Source organism: Asterias amurensis, chromosome 3, assembly GCF_032118995.1.
Source record: "Asterias amurensis chromosome 3, ASM3211899v1".
Taxonomy (NCBI): Eukaryota; Metazoa; Echinodermata; class Asteroidea; order Forcipulatida; family Asteriidae; genus Asterias; species Asterias amurensis.
In genome coordinates, this window is record NC_092650.1 from 12,685,783 (window position 1) to 12,705,185 (window position 19,403).

The 19,403-nt window shown below is 38.7% G+C and overlaps 1 protein-coding gene across 1 annotated transcript in view; it reads left to right on the forward strand.

Moving 5' to 3' along the window:
- Positions 1 to 19,403, forward strand: part of LOC139934503 (probable phospholipid-transporting ATPase IIA) — a 53,130-nt gene that overhangs the window by 19,146 nt on the left and 14,581 nt on the right. Inside the window, exons 6-19 of the mRNA XM_071928760.1 lie at positions 1,646 to 1,697; positions 4,054 to 4,148; positions 4,795 to 4,954; positions 5,642 to 5,808; positions 7,726 to 7,796; positions 8,706 to 8,871; positions 9,893 to 10,189; positions 11,834 to 11,995; positions 13,900 to 13,992; positions 14,924 to 15,007; positions 16,031 to 16,201; positions 17,049 to 17,237; positions 18,317 to 18,461; positions 18,715 to 18,779. Coding sequence (XP_071784861.1) covers positions 1,646 to 1,697; positions 4,054 to 4,148; positions 4,795 to 4,954; positions 5,642 to 5,808; positions 7,726 to 7,796; positions 8,706 to 8,871; positions 9,893 to 10,189; positions 11,834 to 11,995; positions 13,900 to 13,992; positions 14,924 to 15,007; positions 16,031 to 16,201; positions 17,049 to 17,237; positions 18,317 to 18,461; positions 18,715 to 18,779 — 1,917 coding nt within the window. The remainder of the gene's footprint in view (positions 1 to 1,645; positions 1,698 to 4,053; positions 4,149 to 4,794; positions 4,955 to 5,641; positions 5,809 to 7,725; positions 7,797 to 8,705; positions 8,872 to 9,892; positions 10,190 to 11,833; positions 11,996 to 13,899; positions 13,993 to 14,923; positions 15,008 to 16,030; positions 16,202 to 17,048; positions 17,238 to 18,316; positions 18,462 to 18,714; positions 18,780 to 19,403) is intronic.

Consider the following 19,403-nt stretch of genomic DNA (forward strand, 5'->3'; position numbering starts at 1 on the left):
TTATTAAATTGGAAACAGTGGTATAAAACAAAACACAAAAATGAAACGTATTCTGTTTCATGGAATATGGACAATATTTTGGTGAGTTTTCTCGGCGGTTTGTATCAGTATTTTGTTTGTTTAAAAAAATAATTTCGAGTCGTGTTCATGTTTGTTTTAAGTGCCCATATCCTCCCAACGGTAAAACTGTTACCGCGTTCGATTGAGCCATTTGTATCCAATAATTATGCCCTGTCTGATCATCCAGGGCATGGGGATCTCGGCATACTCGGTGCGTGAATCTGATGAATAAAACCGGATGTTAGAGCAACGGGGTCGCGTCTACTTTGACCTCTTAAAACCGAAGATAAACCGGATCGGGTTTAACTCTGTGCTGTCTGAACGCAATGGGTTTTTATTTTTACGACCACCCCCCGCTGCTCGTAAAAGTTAGACCGGTTCGGGTCTAAGTTAGTACGCTGTCTGAACATACCCATTGGCTGTCTTCTTCAGTGAAGGTGTTTTAATGGTCCAGGGTAACTTATTATAGCCCACCCACAACATATCAATCAAACCGGATGTGGCCAGAAAATATTGAGCTTTTCAATCGCTGGAATTTTCACACTTTGTTTTATTGATGATGTCAATTAAATGAAAGTTGATCAACAAAATAAGCTGTTGCAAACTGCTTATGAAAGTTGTTAAAATTAATTAATTGAGGGTACTAAAGAAGTATAAAATATAAAGAACCTTCTGAACCTGGTGTATAGAGACTGCAAGTGACTAAACAAACTAGTGTACAAAAATGACTATAGCGGCCACAAGATTTAAACTACTGCCACTCAGCCACAAGGTCATTATAAATCATTGCATGCCCTGAATTGACATTTATCAGTGCTTCCCATATTTCTAAAGCAAACCAAAATTCATATTTTGCATTTTCTTCTAGAAAATTTTTCTTTTGAATTGTTGTTATTTCTCAATATAGAATTATAGGAATATTAACAATTTACACCCAAAACAAATGAGCATTGTATCTAGTTGCTTTGAATCATTTAGGGAGGAGGGCACTAAATTCAGGTTTAAACAAGTACGCGTACATTAATTAAACCAGTCAGTGAGTCAGGAAACAGGAAACACAATAACGAAAAACTTTATAAAAGTTTCAATGAAAACGTATTTGTGTTTTTTGTACATAAACTGTACAATAAGCTTGGGCGATATCACGATATTATCGAATATCGCGATATTAATTTGGACACGATTTCGATATCGGATGGATTTGGTTTTAATCGAAATATCGATATATCGTGATATATCGCAATAATTGCGATATATCGATATATCGATTAAATATCGCGATGTATTTGCTAGCTGAGACATCTTGCACACCATAGGTTTGGAGTAAAACCAGAAGAATAGGTCATTAGAACACCTCTCTTATGCTAGGACTGTCTCTTCTACAACTTTCACTTGGAGTTTTAAGACTGATGATGTCAAATTTCATTAATCGCGATTATATCGAATATATTGTCGGCGATATATCGTGAATAAAATAAATCGATATCGCCCAAGCTTACTGTACAAAAGAGTTTCCAACACGGTAGCCTTTCTCACATTCAAAACTTGCTTTTATCTTGTGTTTGTATTCTGTTCTTAATTATAGGACCAACGTGTACCAGCAGACATGGTGTTCTTGAGAACTACAGAGAAGAATGGTAACTCACTCTAGATTATTCATTACCTTCACATGTTAAGACGCATACACATCGGAAGGTCTTTCAGGAGAAATTTCCACAAGTTGATTTTAATTTATGAAAATTGTAAAAGAGTTCCTTACTCAAAGTAAACTGAATACGTTATAAAGGCCCGTTACAGGTTGTATCATGACATTATCCGACCCTGTAACAGGGGTCCTCATGCAACAAATAGATATAAAAAAATAAGTTTGTGGTGTTTCAAAACTGAAGAATTTGTGGCCTGTTTGATTTGAAATACAAAGCGGCCATCTTGGATATTTTTTTTTTTTTTTAAATAAATAAAAAGGCATTCATCATCCTCCTGGGTCTGTCCACACTAATGGGACCATTTGGAGTGAATGGGGTGAACAAATTAAACAAGAAGAGTTTTGTCAAGTTTGTTTCCCCATGCACATCATTCCAAGTCACTTCAAAGTTATTCTTTGCAAAGAGAAAGACAAATTTATCTGTATTTTAGCAATAACTGGGAATCATCTTCAATGGAAAACAAAGTGAAGTCCTTGATTTATAACCTGAATAAATGTATGGCCTACTGTCGGAGAACATTTTTCAATAGGGACCATAGGTCCTCACTAGTCAGTTCTTTGTTTTCATGGGCCCTCACTAGTCAACCGTGTACAAAACCAAGAGGGATTGCTTCAATGACAATGGTCAAACTCAACTGTGTGTGTGGGTCAGTTTTTCTTTCAGATTTTGTATAGTAGTCGTATGGAGACGTATCCCTGTGATGTAAAAACTTGTTTTTTATTTGTTGTAATGTTGTGAGGATGATGAACTACCCCTCCCTGCTTGACATTCTGACTCTTCCATACTTACCTACCCCCCCCCCACCCACCACTAGAGCGAAACAGTAACAAGCTTCATTGGACTCTGATTATTAACACCACCGAAGGCTAGAGTTCGAAATACCTAGACAATGAAATCAGAGGTGACAACTGCATGGAATTAAAATAACACTTCACATAAATTGCAATTTTAGTTTCGCTTCGGTACATTTTATGTAAAACATAATAATGAGCAGATTGTAAATACAGGATTACAGTAAGATGTGGAGTGATTATAATGACTGCTAGTGTGGTAATGATGAAAGAATTGGTACATTGGATGAGGGTGGGTTAGGGTTTAGGGAAGTGCATCATACAGCACATGTACATGTATTCGTCATTTCATCAACTTTAAAGGAACACGTTGCCTTGGATCGGACGAGTTGGTCAAAACAAAAGCGTTTTTAACCGTTTTTTATATAATGCATATGGTTGAAAAGATGTTTTAAAAGTAGCATACAATGATCCACACAAGTTTGCCTTGAAATTGCGTGGTTTTCCTTCTACTGTGCGAACTATCACCGTCGGCCATTTATGGGAGTCAAAATTTTGACCCCCATAAATGGCCGACGTGTTAGTCGACGAGGTAAAAGGAAAACCACGCAATTTCGAGGCATGTTTGTGTGGATCATTGTATTCTACTTTTACAACATCTTTCTACCCATATGCATTTTATAAAAAACGGTTACAAATGTTTTTCAAAGACCAACTCGACCGATCCAAGGCAACGTGTTCCTTTAAAGCCAGTGGACACTTTCGGTAAACAGTATTGTCCAATGCCCACACTTCGTGAATCACACCTTATATATAAAATAACAAACCTGTGAAAATTTAGGCTCAATGGGTCATCGGAGTCGGGAGAAAATAACGGGGAAAACCCACCCTTGTTTCCGCACGTTTCGCCGTGTCATGACATGTGTTTACTATAAATCCGTAATTCTCGCTGTCGAGAATTGATAATTGTTTTAATGTTTTCCCAAAAAGTAAAGCATTTCATGGAATAATATTTCAAGAGAAGTCTTTTACCATTACCTTCTGTAAACTCTGTAAGTTAGTTGTAAATCTGTGAACTTTTTTTGTTCTGATCCGAAAGTGTATAATGGCTTTAAAGGGTCACATTGCCTTCTAATCTGTAAAGTTTTGCAGTTTGGTATTGCTTCTTTCCCCTTTTAAGACCTCTCCGTGCACTAAACACCCAAATGTGTTTGTAACTAGTGAGTAGTGAAGAAACCATAAATTGACATACAACCGGCCAAACATGTCAACCCAATTTATGGAGCCTAGGTTTTTTCCCTACAAACTTGCAGTCTATTTTCTGTAATAAAAAGCCACACAATTTCAAGGAATATTTTATCATTTCTAACACAGATGTGTATTTAGCACTGGAAATTCTATTTTTGCCAATTTGTTATCAAACGCTGAGGTATTATGTACATGTACATGTAATTCCTATAATGTGATTGTTTTGTGATCGTTTTGTGTCTTCCCAGGTTCTTGCTTTATCAGAACAGACCAGTTAGACGGAGAGACAGACTGGAAACTAAGACTAGCTGTGAGTAGCTGCCAAAGACTAGGCAGAGAAGAGGTAAATACAAACTAGGCTCAAGTTACTAGGAACATTTAATACCTTAGAGACCAGTTGGATGGAAAGACAGACTGGAAACTAAGACTAGCTGTGAGTAGCTGCCAAAGACTAGGCAGAGAAGATGTAAATACAAACTAGGCTCAAGTTTCTAGGAACATTTAATACCTTAGAGAACAGTTAGATGGAGAGAGAGGCTGGAAACTAAGACTAGCTGTGAGGAGCTGCCAAAGACTTAGCATAGAAGAGGTAAATACAAACTAGGCTCAAGTTGCTAGGAACATTTAATACCTTAAAACAAATGGATTTAGGGGTTAAATAATTTTCGTCTCAGTGATCACGAGACGAAAATTATTTTAGCATGTAGAAACGTATTTTCATGACATTGTTTTACTAATTTCTCAAAACTATAGCACCTCAGCAACTAATATTTTAAGGTACGCTTTCTACTATCATTATCTTCAAACCGTGTAAGTTTAATGTAAATCAGTGGACATTGTGTTTTGTGTTACAAAAAGTACCCAAATCCTTTAAGAACTCGTCGCTACTCTTTTATTCCCTTTTTATTAAACTGTGTTTCACTTGGATATGCGAATCGGAATTCTTCATTTTGTTTTCATTCATGTTTTTTGTTATTGTTTTTTGGCAGGATCTACTTGATCTGAATGCATATGTGTATGCAGAGAAACCTCAGAAAGATATCCACAGTTTCATTGGAACAATCAATGTTCCAACACCGGAAGGCTCTATGACCCAGGATACATTGAGCATTGAGAATACCATCTGGGCTAATACAGTGGTTGCATCAGGTGGGTTATCATGGCTGCTTCATGAAATTTGTATAATACAAAAATAATTGCACAATGAGTTAATAAGGGAATCAATGTGTGGTGAAGAGGTTTTCAACTAGTGGTTTCAACCCAACGAGGCCTGGTTCTTGATAATTTTACCGAGACGAAGTCGGGGTAAATTATCAAGAACCAGGCCTCGGCGGGTTTCAACCACTAGTTGAAAACCCTATTCAACACACTTTGATTCCCATTCGTAAATAGCTTTTGGGTCAAAAAACACCAACACTTTTTGGTCAAACATAAAATAAATGCAAAAAATTATATTGTTCAATGATTTCTTTCAACACAACACCCCTTCGAGCTATATGAAATGGTAAGGCCCTCCGCCGCCCACTGGTTAACAACTCCTTATAAGGGAATGCTGTGCGCGTCACGTGTATCGCGTGATGTGGCACAACTGTCCCCGCCGTTGCTCTCGACCAATAGGAATGAGGTGCAAGCTCGCGTGTCACGCCCATGTTGTAAATACTTTTTACTGGTCATAAACAAAGGTTTATACATGTGCATACCCACGTGACGCGCTCTCCACCAAAAGGAATAGTGAAACTGTCTGAGGTATTTATGAATTAGAAATAATTGATTCAGTTTCTTCGTTGTCCATGTTTATTGATGTAGTTGATTGAATATTGTCTAATGTCTGTACAGGACGTGCTCTTGGTGTAGTGATTTACACAGGACGTGAGACTAGAGCAGTAATGAATACATCTTATCCACACTCTAAGATTGGATTACTAGATCTGGAGATCAATTCCCAAACCAAGGTCCTGTTTGTAGGAACTATCATCCTGGGTATCCTCATGATCAGCTTAAAGGTATAGTACCTGCCCTCTTAAAGGCAGTGGACACTATTGGTAATAACTCAAAATAATTATTAGCAGAAAACCTTTCTTGGTGACAAGTAATGGGGAGAGGTTGGTGGTATAAAACATTGTGAGAAACAGCTCCCTCAGAGGTGCCATAGTTTTCGAGAAAGAAGTAATTTTCCACGAAGTTGATTTCAAGACCTCAGGTTTAGAACATGAGGTCTTGAAATCAACCATCTAAATGCACACAACTTCGTGTGAAAGGGTGTTTTCTTCTTTCATTATTATCTCGCAACTTTGATGATTGATTGAGCTCAAATTTTCACAGGTTAGTTATTTTATGCATATGTTGAGATACACCAACTGTGAAGGCTAGTCTTTGACAATAACCAATAGTGTCCACTGCCTTTAACAGTCGCGAATTAAGTAGTGGTTCAAAACAGCAACAGTGTGTCCCTGATGCAAACAAAATAACGTCTATTAAAATCAATGCAGTAGACACTGCTAAGGTTTCAAAACTGCCTCCAGCCATCGAGCTAGCACGGTGTAGTTGATATGAGACATCAGCTTAAAAGCAATGCAAAGGTTGTGGGTTTTAAATTCCACACGGTTGGTTTGCCTGGGGATTTGTTCACTGAACTAGGGAATTTACTTGCTATACAGTGCTTTCACACATGGGTGTAAAAAGGGTAAACCAAGTTAAATTCTTTATTCCCCATGCAAAGATTTACGCCTATGAGGAATGGTCCTTTAATTTTAAGTTTTTTACTGGATTGTTCAATTTTAGTCTGAATTGTTTTTTCTTTCTAATTATGAATAAAAATTATAATAATATCCCATTTTTACATAGCGCTTTTCACACCCGAAGGGCGTCCCAAAGCGTTTCACATTATTACCTACTAGACCTACTAAGTTCCTACTAGACCATTTTTGCTATTTTCTCCTTACTCAAACAACAAATTTAACCCAAATTTGCACAAGTTTGTTATTTCATGTATATTGTTGATCACTGAAAGCATGAACACTGTCTGACTTCTACCCATTCACAGCTTGATGCAAGTCATAATAGTGTGAACGTAGTTTAAGCAAAGAGTATTCATTTACATGAAGATGTATGCTTTAAGAATAACATTCATCTGTGATTATTACACAGACTGAGTTTCTGTAAGTGCAGATGTTTTTCTACTTGCCATTGTATTTCTATTGGTGTCTGTTCAAACTCCATTCAAATCACCTGGGTTCAGTTTCATTACTCTTCTTACCGCTTAATTCTGTGCATACAGTTCCTGTTATACACACAATAAGATAATGTACCTAACTGTTGGACATCGTTTAAATTGTTTTCCCAAAAGAATTGAAACAAATGGTGATTATGAATAAGGGAATAAAAGGGTAGCAACAAGTTCTTTAGCAGCCGTTTAAATCAGGCAGGGTCGTGTGATTAATCGCACGGCAACGACCCTGCATGGTTTTAAACGGCTGTTTAAGAATGAGTCACTATACTCTTTCATAAATGCCTTTTTGGTTAAAAGGCGTGATAAAGTAAGAAACTGTGTAAAACTTATCCGTTTCTGACGTGCTTGAGCTCTGTACGTCCGTGTGTTGCACTGTTATGACTGAGACGCCTATTTCTGACAGTTTCCGGATTTGTTTGTGCGCGTATAGTCTTGGTGCAAGACGTTCCTGTTTTCCTCTTACACACAGCGCAGCCAACTCAACGACAGTACCCGCATCGCCCGTAACAAGAAACGTCTTGCAATAAGACTAACCGGTTATAAACTGAGTCCAGCTGGTTATTATCAACCGTTTAAACACCCCCACATGACGCGCTCTCCACCAATAGGAATAGCGAAACTGTCTGAGGTGTTTATGAATGTGTTGATATGTTGATGTATTAATGCTGCAAACGGTATTATTTATCCTCAGGGATTTGATGGACCTTGGTACATCTACTTTTTCAGATATGTGCTGCTGTTCTCCTCTATCATCCCTCTCAGGTATGTCAATTCTACATCTTTGAAGAACGTCTTCTTAATAATTCATCAGGGCTTCAATGTAGTGTCACAAGACCGCAGGGCTTTCTAGCTCAAAATATATACGCACCAGAATAAATTATATAAGACTGAACATGTAACGAGAAATAACTTAACCACAATGGCCTGACTTTTTGACCCTAGCAGAGTCTTTCTCACAACAAACATGAACAGGTAGCTAAGTGTACCATAAGCAGTGAAGTGGAACTACCGGGTGGCGCTAGGTGTTCTTTTGTGTGCGGTTAAAGGTGCGCCTTGTGCGGCGGTGCTCCTTGTCTGCTGACGTGTGAAATTTTTTTGGTCATTTTAGCGTCCTGCGCCTTGTCCGCCGAGCGTCTTATCTGCAGGAAAATACGGTACATGAATGGAGTTAGAAAGCATTCAGAACTTTCTACAGAGTTCTACAAAGCCGTTAAGCATAAAAACTTGCTATGAATAGAAAAATCTTGCATATTTATTTATGAGAAAACATAATTAGCTGTTGCAAACAGTTTTCAACCAAAATGACTGATTGTATGAATGTATTAACAGTTTTAATGGCCTGTCGTTTCTATCCTAACAGAGACTTTCTCAACGGCTAAAGACTTTTTTGAGAAAGACACGCTTGGGTCGAATTGTCATTTAGCCTTTGAGAAAGACTTTGCTAAGGTCAAAACGTTAGGTCGTTCATTAATTTTTGCATTCATTTTTAAAGGCATACGCATGAATCAGCAAGTCGTTTTAACAACCAATTTCCCAATGTTTCAGTGAATAGCAGGGTGATGGATTGCCTGATGTAGTTGACCAATGAACAAGACTTCACCATTATGAATTACCTTTTATGTGTTAACTTACTGGCATATCCTTGACTTCATCTGTGTTTCCTCTCTGTAGTTTACGAGTCAACCTTGACATGGGTAAAATTGTGTATTCCTTCTTGATTCAACGTGACAAGGAGATTCCCAATACAGTTGTACGTACCACAACCATACCAGAAGAACTGGGTCGTATATCCTACTTACTGACCGATAAAACTGGCACTCTCACTCAGAATGAAATGGTAAGAATCTCTTTTCTAGCTTGACTCACATTGCATTGGATGGAACAGGTTGGAATTAGATTCAACGTGAATATAATAATAATAATATAATAATAGTGGCTTCTGAAATATAATAGTGGCTTCTATATAAGTGCATATCCGTCACTCAGTGACGCTCAAGGCGCTTTAAAGGATCTGGGTACTTTTTCAAAATGTCCACAGATTTACATTAAACTTACAGGGTTTGAAGATAATGATAGTGGAAAGCTTCCCTTCAAATTTTACTAACTAAGGTTGTGTAGTTTTTGAGAAATGAGTAGAACAAGTCACAAAATAGTTTTAGTCTCATGAGACCAAAATGATTTTAGCATGTAAAATCCCCTTAACCAGTTATGACATTATACCAAAACCATAGCATAACTGGTTGATACGTTTTTACATGCTAAAACTGAGACTAAAATTATTACTTTTACTCATTTCTCAAAAACTACAGCACCTCAGTAAGTAAAATTTCAAGAGAAGCTTTCTACTATTATATTCTTCAAACTGTGTAAGTTTAATGTGAATCTGTGGACATTGTGTTTTTTGTTAGGAAAAAGTACATAGACCCTTTAACATGCAGTACTTTCCTGCAAGGTATGTGGGACTACGTTTGAATTATGAGACCTACTCCTTCTACATAGCAACATGTAATGGTTTGAAAGGTGCTGTGGCACAATATGCTGCCAATCAAACCAGGAACACCGGGGCGAACCCTTCTCTTTTCAATAAGTGCACTGGGTTCTTTTACGTGCATAACCCAACACACAAGACCAGCAGCTTGAGGTCCCATCTAAACAATGAAGCAATGATTAAGTGTCGTGCTTTAGGACACAAGTGTCGCAACTGGGACTCAAACCCACACTCTGCTAATCAGAAACACCAGAGTTTTAAGCTGATGCTCTTCACCGCTAGGCCATGTCACGCTAATAATAAACAAAGAGAAATTATGAGATTGATATTACATGTCAAGATGATAAATAGTAAAGTCTGATCTGCACAGGTGTTCAAGAAGCTTCATCTTGGTACGGTCTCCCTCGGCCAAGATTCTACAGATGAACTAAAAGCACACCTGTTGACAGCTTACTCACAACCAACCATACCTCCTACTACTACCCCATCACGTAAGCCAGCCGTTAGACGAACAGTGGTCACTAAGGTGTTTGAGTCAGTGCGAGCTATAGCTCTATGTCATAATGTAACACCTACATACGAAGAGGGAGAAGTGGATGCAGATGAGACTGAGGTAGATCAAGATCAGGAAGCTAAAGTGGTCTATCAAGCCTCTAGTCCTGATGAGGTATGTAGACAAATAAAACCAAGCCTTACTCATCATCTTAAACCAAATCAATTATGGTATCTAAATTACATAAAAAGGATGGGCAATATTGAACAATAATATACCTCATGATCGAAACCCGAGTTCTTACTGGTCCATTCATCATCACGTGCCAGGTGCATTTTTTGCTAATTACCAATCCCGCATGCGAATAATCACGCACATGGTCAATGTGCATGATGACCATGATGACAATTAGAATAGCGCCAGGGCTTGTCATGGCTATTCTACTTGTCATGCGTTTTATGATCAGGGTACTGTTTTGTACACACGCATGAACATCGTTTAGTGACATCCAACACATGAACAAACTTATAATGATGCATTTTAAATCACAGTTTTCCCTTGCTCCAAACAATTGAATATGTATGAAGTATAGTTAAACAAATATAACATGGTTTATTTCGGGTGACTAGTCGATATGAGCTCCCTCGGTATTTGAAGTTAACAAACTAGTTCACTCGGCTTCGCCTCAGGAACTAGTTTGTCAACTTCCAATACCTCGGAGCTAATATCAATTGTAGCACATCTCTTGCTTTTTCTGTATTCTGGTTGGCTTAAACACGGTCACGTGGGATCAACTAATATAGTCTAGTGATCGCACACGCATGTGTTTTGCAGGGAACTAAGTTCCTAAGCGGGCACTAGTCCTTGAAAACAGTGCCCGGTTACAGCGCCCTCCCTTGACTTGAACCGTGAACAGCAACTACAAAACGTCCTTTCTTATCCAGATTTCTGTTCTTACATTGTACTTCACATTTAAGACTGACTGTGTTATAAAACACATATTGACTGGCATTAGTTGGTAACTAGTTTACGTCTATTCCCCCTCGGGCCTGTGAGTGACCAGAAGAGGGGCCTATTTCCCTCGGCCTTCGGCCTCAGGAAATAGGCCCCTCTTCTGGTCTGGTCACTCAAAGTCCCTCGGGGTAATAGACATACACTACTGACCTCATTGCCAGTCAATATGTTCATACTAGTCACCCTCAAAGCATGTTATATTTGTATATTATATTGCAAATATTGGAACCTTTGTACGAGTGGCTATGTTGTACAATTATCAATGGATAGCATACATTTATAGGTGCTACATGTATATGCAAATCTACATGAACTTGTTTATTTGCATAAAGAATAAAACCTGAGTGCGTTTTATAGGGAATGTATACATTTGGCAATCACTCTTAAAATTAATGTGGTTATGTAAAACGATGTAATTTTCTATGTCCCACAATTTGAATCTGAGAAAGCTCTATTGTCAGCTATGTTATTGTAGGCATTCCTGTTTTGGAATATTCTCCCTGCTCGGACATATTCACTCCGGGTTTTCAACGATATATCAAAAATGCGATCACCGTTTTGAAATGAAATTTTCACATTGTATATATATATATATATATCTACATATGATTGGCTGTTATTTTCCCGCTTCTTTCTGGATCCTTCCCTTAATCCCTTTCCCCTCTCTTTTTCTATTAATGGATATGTATTTGTTTGTACTTGTTTTATGCCTCTGAAGAAGGTCTGGTTTGGATCGAAAGCTAAGGCCATCTACTCTATTTATTATATAATATTTACATTTATATGTGCTTGTAATATTTGTAGGTTGCTCTAGTGTCTTGGACTGAAGACATGGGTCTTGCGTTAGTGAAACGAGATTTGAACTCCATGTCTCTACGCACTCCAACAGGAGATATCCATAACTACACAATCCTTCAGATATTCCCCTTCACCTCTGAGACTAAACGGATGGGCATCATTTTAAGGGTAAGTATTCATTGTCATAGCCTGGTGGAACAAACCTGGGTTCTGATGACAGTGTATGTTGATTTCAATTCAAAAAAAGTCTTTATGGTTTTTGGTCTACTTTTCTCTGATGTCAATGAATCTCGTATCAGGGTGTGTACTGAACAGCTATTGAGCGACATTAGTGCTTGAGGAAATGCTCCAAGTGTAATGAGTTTTCCTGTGAGAGGTATGTGAGTCACAGGCACTATAAGTTATCACACAAGCGCATGTGGAATACAGAAAAATATAGCGCTTCTGCGTCCCATATCCAACGAGTCGGCCTCGTTGGTTATGGGACGCAGACGCGCTATATTTTCCGTATTTCCACGAGCGCGTTTGTGATAACATATTTATCTTCAAGCAAACTTGGCGCGTGACATAGAACACACAAGACGCATGGTAGTGATAGAAGCCTTGCACTATAGGTTTTTATCACCACTCCAGTCTGCCAATCTGATAGGAGGATTAGCGCGTACTTGAAGATAAAGTTCATCATTCTGTGTAATTGTATTTGTATAATAATCAAGTGAGGTTTGCGCAGAATACCATGTACATAGTCTACTCTTTATGAGTTGTGATACATGTACAATGTAGTTCTGAGAGTTTGACAGTTCTGAGGTGTGGTAGTTCTGTGAGTTTGACAACTGTACGTTTTGATCAGTAAACATGCAACCTCGTTCCCGGGGCTGATCGATCTCACTGCGCAATTTTTTCCCAGCATGCCTTGCTAGATCATAACCCCTGGAAGTGTAACTCCAAAATATCCAAGTATAAGGGATATTACAATTAGTCCTGTGGTTGATCTGTTCTGTGTTGGGCGTTAGTCGCGCACACGCTCGATGCGCTGTGTGTAATAAAAGTCATATAAACTTGCCTTGGCGCTCAGCGTTGCGTGACAAAAAAAGTGAATACGTACATCTTTATACGCACGCGTTTCAGCGCAAAGAGCTTTTTGGAGATGCACGGCGTTTCAAATTATGCGCGTTCTTCTTAGAGCCACGACAATTCATAAAGAGAGATTATGGTGTTCTCCCCAAACCTCACGTCATGGTATTCCCATCTTGCAAAAGTTTTAGATCCTTCGTATTCATTCACTTGTTTATATTGCTAAAAATTACACAGTGTGCAAGTAGGATTTGTGAATTTATCTTCAAGCAAACTTGATGCGCAGTACAGATACATGTGACCTGTGACATTACATGTTTACAAAAGAACCACCAAGCCTGGATTTCTTGCAGGCAGTGTTTGCACACAGAACAAAGGAAGAAATCATTATATCTTATATCTTATTACAGAGATTTCAATGTCTACCTTGTATCAACTTTGAATATGATGACAGGGGGCACATCTTTAGAACTTGTTCCACTGTTTTTTTTTTTTTTAACTCTTGGATTTATGTGGAAACTATGACACAAAATGTAAACTTTCCCATATGCCTGGTAGAAAAACCCAAGCTCTTGTACAAGGTCAAACCTATTGTAAACAAAGGTCACATGATCTATAGTGATATAATAAATGTATAGATCTGTTGACCCCTTGCACGCGCATCACACGCGGCGACTGATGCCACGCTCACCATGTTGGTGGGCAGGTAGGTTTACGTGTATTAACGTCGCGTCGCCTAAAATGCGCACTTCACTGCATAACGCACAGCATAGAGTTATATAATAAAAATGCACAGCGAAATTGCCAATGAGTATGGCGCATTCAAGATTTTTCTGATGATGACGTCAATAGTGAAAATTAGAACAGTGCAATGCCGGGGAAGTGATGTGAAGACCAGTCAGAATTGAGATTTCATGTTTGCTTGATGATAATAGCTAAATTTGCTATTGACATGATCAGGGCTGTTGACTAATCTGAACTGTGTTGTTTGTTTACAGGAAGATAAATCTGGACAGATCTACTTCTTTATGAAAGGTGCCGATTCTGTCATGAATTCCATTGTACAATACAACGACTGGCTGGATGAAGAGGTATTGATATACCATTGATTTACAAGTCTGCTCAAATCATATCAGAAATATAAATATCCCTTTCAAAAAGCAAGAAAAACAAGAGTTAGTCCATTCTTGATAAAGTTTGTAATATACTGTTAGAATAGAAACTGACTTGGTAACAAGCAATGGAGAGCTGTTGATAGTATAAAACGTTGTGAGAAACGGCTCCCTCTGAAGTAACGTATGTAGTTTATGAGAAAGATGTATTTTCTCACTACAATAATAGAAGCCTTAAGGTCTTAAGCCTTTTATTGGGCATCTGAAAGCACAGCAACTTATGCAACAATGGTGTTTTTTCTTTCATTATTCTCCTGCAACTGTGATGACCAATTGAGTCAAAATTTTCACAGATTTGTTATTTTTTGCATATGTTGGGATACACCAAGTGAGAATACTGGTCTTTGACAATTACCAAAGGTGTCCAGTGCCTTGTAGAAGAACTTAGGGGGTTTAAGATGTCATTCACTTTAACCCCTTACCATTTTACATTGATATCAAGTATCCTAACTTCATTCATTTCAAAGGTTGAAAATTGTGTTTTAGATGACTTCAGTTATTGTTTTCACCTTTTGAAAGTATACATTGTGTAGACCTAATGTGCTTACTGCATACTGATATACCTTTATCATGCTGCCTCCATCTTTGTCATGTTCCTCATATCCCAAACAATAATCAATGCTAATGATCATTTTGCAATTAGGAACCAGACTATTTTGTTTATCCAGCCTTTGTTTGGTAATATTGATACCAATTGGAGAAATTCAAGATGGCTGCACCGTGATAAAGGTCTTTTTTAGGCAAAAGGGGAAAATAAAGATTTCAGTGTTATTGACTGCACAGTGTGTTGTAGTATTTTGTCGTCAGTGATTAGATGATGTTATTAATGAGTCATGATTGTTTATTCCAGTGTGGTAACATGGCAAGGGAAGGATTACGCACCTTGGTTGTTGGCAAGAAAGCACTCACTGAGGATCAATATGCAGACTTTGAGGTGAGTTATAATCAACATTCAGTCCAGCTTTTCCAAACCCATTTAAAGGTTGCCTTGGATCGGTCGAGTTGGTCTTTGAAAAGCGTTTAAAACCGTTTGTTACAAAATGCATATGATTAGAAAGATATTTTAAAAGTAGAATATAATGACCCACACAAGTATCACTCGAAATTGCGTGGTTTTCCTTTTACCTCGTCGACAAACACGGTCGGCCATTTATGGGAGTCAAATTTTTTGACTCCCATAAATAACCGACCAATTTCGAGGAAAATGTGTGTGGATCATTGCATTCTACTTTTAAAACATCTTTCTAACCTTATGCATTTTATAACAAACGGTTACAAACGCTTTTCAAAGACCAACTCAACCGATCCAAGGCAACGTGTTCCTTTAAGACTCGCTGGGTAGCTTTTGAGAAACCCAGTTTGACTATTGATATTATTAAATCAACATAGTTAAGATTAGATTGTAAAAATGGAGTAAAGACCTGAGTTTTTGTTTGCCACTTTCGTAATCAAGAGTAATAAGTGTTTGGAGTAGGTGGGACCTCAAGACACAGAATAATCCATACTTCAAATAACACCTCAAGACTCAAGGCATTTTGTGTGTTCTCTTAAAATTTAAATCATTCCGTATTCACGCAACATATCAAACATTTCTGCGCTCAGGGTGGCTTCCAAACACGGAGCAAGTTAGCGCTCTAGTCAATATATAGCTCTATGATAGGAAATGAGAGTTCATTTTTAAGGGAAAAACCATGCAATTAGGTAGGGACTGAAAACCCATTCCACATGCAAGACTCCAGATCTTGGACTGAACTCCAGATCTAGGGCGGAACTCCAACCGGTGTCCACAGAGGAAAAAGGAAGAAAACAAACCACATACATGTAGCCTGTTTTTTTTTAATTTATTTATATTAATATAATATTCCTGTATTGATGATTTTTTTTGCAAAAAAGAGGGCATCAATTTTTCTAATCATTATTAAATTAGAAAATCATTTGTCGTTAACTTTTGAAACAGCATCGGTATCAACAAGCCAAACTGACTATCGTCGACAGAGCAGCAAAGGTAGCTGCTGTTGTAGAGAGTTTAGAGAGAGACTTAGAGCTTCTGTGTCTGACTGGTGTAGAAGATAAACTACAACAAGATGTTAGACCTACTCTGGAACTCCTTAAGAATGCCGGTATTAAGGTAAGACATTCTACTGTTTAACCTCCATTTCAATCTACAGTATTCGATTGCTATTGTTTTATCTGACTGGACTTGGATAGGATATGTCATTTTGTGTTTTGGGTTATTCTGGCATTTTCTACATTCTATATTACTCTAATGGTTTAAGATGAATAGGGTGTCATGGCTGAGCAGTTAGGAGCATCGAAATCTGGTGGTTAAGTCATTAGAGTGTGGTTTTGGATCCCAGCCATGACACTTGTGTCCTTGAGCAGGATGCTTTACTATAATTGCTTCTCTCCACCCAGGAGTATAAATGGGTACCTGTGAGGGTAGAGATAGATATTGTGTTTGATAAAGCCTTCTGAACGCACGGTAGCTCGGGCTGTATACATGTACTCTCCAGGGGAGCTGATAAAGATTTAAAAGAGTGTTATTGGCCCAATGACCAGGGCCAAAATTCATAGAGCTGCTAAGCACAAAAATTTGCTTAGCATGAAATTTCTTCCTTGATAAAGTTTCCTCATGATTTTCAGGATAAGTGAACAACAGCTGAATACCAGTAATAAGAAATATGCAACAAATGGAAATTTGGTTGGTAATCCTGTTTTTATCAAGGAAGATATTTCATGCTAAGAAGATTTTTGTGCTTAGCAGCTCTTTGTAACTGGGCCCAGGGCACCAATGTAAAGCGCATTGATACGGTTACTGTAAAATGCGCCATGTAAGAACTAGCTATTGTTATTCAAGTTATTATTAAGATGATGGTATAACACTTTGCTGAAAGCACCCAACCTTAGAGTGAGACGAATACTTTGATTTTAAGAATGCTTGTAATATTTGAATAATATGAACTTCACGATGACAGATCTGGATGTTAACCGGTGACAAGTTGGAAACAGCAACATGTATAGCTAAGAGTGCCAAGCTGGTAGCCCGTACCCAAGGCATCCACATCTTCAAGAAGGTGTGCAATCGTTCCGAGGCGCATCTTGAACTGAATTCTTTCAGAAGGAAGTCTGATTGTGCATTGATCATTACAGGAGAGTCTCTAGATGTAAGTAACTCACAAACAGACTGCCTTCGATTTCACAAAACTCTTCCTAACTTAAGACTAATCTTAGGACTTAGGACGAGTCCCAACCCTGGCACTGTAGCGTGCAGACCTTAATATAAATCTCAAGTTAGGAAGAGTTACTCGTCCTAACCCGAGATAAGACGACTCCTAACTCTTTGTGAAATCGACAGCTGGTTCTTCACACCATCCAGATTGGATTAATCTTATTCTATAATGTGATATCTGGAATGTTCTATTTCAGAATGTGAATATGATGATATGTTTCAAATAACACTCATAGTCAACTTGTCATATCATTAAAGGCACTGGACACCTTTGGTAGTTACTCAAAATATACATTAGCCTAAAATTGTACATGGTAATGAGCAACCGAGAGCTGTTGATAGTATAAAACAATGTGAGAAACGATTTCCTCTGAAGTAAAATAGGGACGCGCGTGTCGCTTCGCGGGTCCACTTGCCTGGGTTGACCCGTTGATGACGGTGCAGTCCTCTTCTGCGTGGCCCGCCTTCGGGCCCTATGGCTCCCGCTTGCCTGCGAGTGAACTCTGGGCCTCCCCCCCATTTTGGGGTTCTTAGGCACGCCCCGTGTCCTACGCCCCTGTAGACATACGATAGTTTGCGTATACCCATCGCCTACTCTGTGCGAGTCTATGTAATTGTAGTATTCGCTCTACAGGTAAGTAGAGTGAAGTAGACCCCCACCTCAAAGAAGTGTGGGTGGGTCTTTGAGTGAATACTTACCTGTAGAGCACCCTCCCTCCTTCCCCACTATACGAACTCTTGAGTACTTTTTTTTAGGCGTTTAATGCTTGACGAAAAAGAGGACGCCGACGTGGTGCGCATGTCACAGGGCGTCGGGGATAGGACTCGTGAGGGCGCTATTGTATGTAAAACTCTTAACTATTTGCCTGCCGACATAGGGAACAATGCAATTGTAGTATTCGCTCTACAGGTAAGTATTCGCTCGTAGACCCACCCACACCACTGTGGGGTGGGGATATATGGTGCTTTAAAAATGCTGTTATTATTATAATGTTTATTATTATTTATTCCAAGGTGTGCTTGAAGTTCTATGAGCACGAGTTTATTGAATTAGCTTGTCAGTGCCCAGCAGTAGTTGTTTGTCGGTGCTCACCAACGCAGAAAGCTGAGATTGTGGAGTTGTTGAAGACACATACTGGCAAGAGAACATGTGCAATAGGTCAGTAAGATCATTTCAGCTTGTGAAATATTAGTATTAATGTCACTGGACCGATCAAACACCCTGCCACAGAGAACATGAGCACACATGTCAAAAAGGAGTGGATTTATCCAGTAGAACCAGCTTGGTAGAACCACTGCCACATAGCGCCCCCAAAGATCTCCAAAGTTTCTACAGTACTAGATTTCAAATCATGAGTGAAATGATCTGACAGAGTATTTTGTAATGTGATGATGTTTTTCTTGTCTATCAGGTGATGGTGGTAATGATGTGAGTATGATACAAACTGCTAATGCTGGAGTGGGTCTAGAAGGAAAGGTAATATAATCACATCTCAAAATACACCTTAAAACATATCTATTTCGGACACCATATAGTATACAAATATTGACTGCTTCGAGTGCTATGGTTAAAACTATGACTCCCGAGGTGATCCCCGAAGCGTTCTATTTTCCCGAGGCGAAGCCGAGGGAATTTAGAACGCTCCGGGGATCACCGAGGGAGTCATAGTTTTTAACCATTGCACGAGTAAAAGCAGTCAATATTTGGTTTATAACACCCCAAACATTTCTAAATACTGTACTATTATTATTAAGTTACAGACCTGAATGCTACAATACACGGACGACGCGAATACAGATTGCAAACACTTTTACTTTACTGTGTTGCATGTAGTGTCGTGCAATTCGAAATGGTTACAGACTATTAATTTATCATCCTCGTACACGCAACGGACGTCTGCACGCCATGTGCTAGTCTGTCGGACTAGCGCACGGCGCCGTGTGCTAGTCTTCGGACTAGCGCATGGCAAACCGACGCACTATCACACGGCCGTCGTCTAGCAAAACTAAGACATGTCATGTGACGCGCTCTAAACCAATGAGCAGGCAGAATACTTGCAAGGGGTGTTATAATATACTCATATTGAGTGACTCAGAGTGG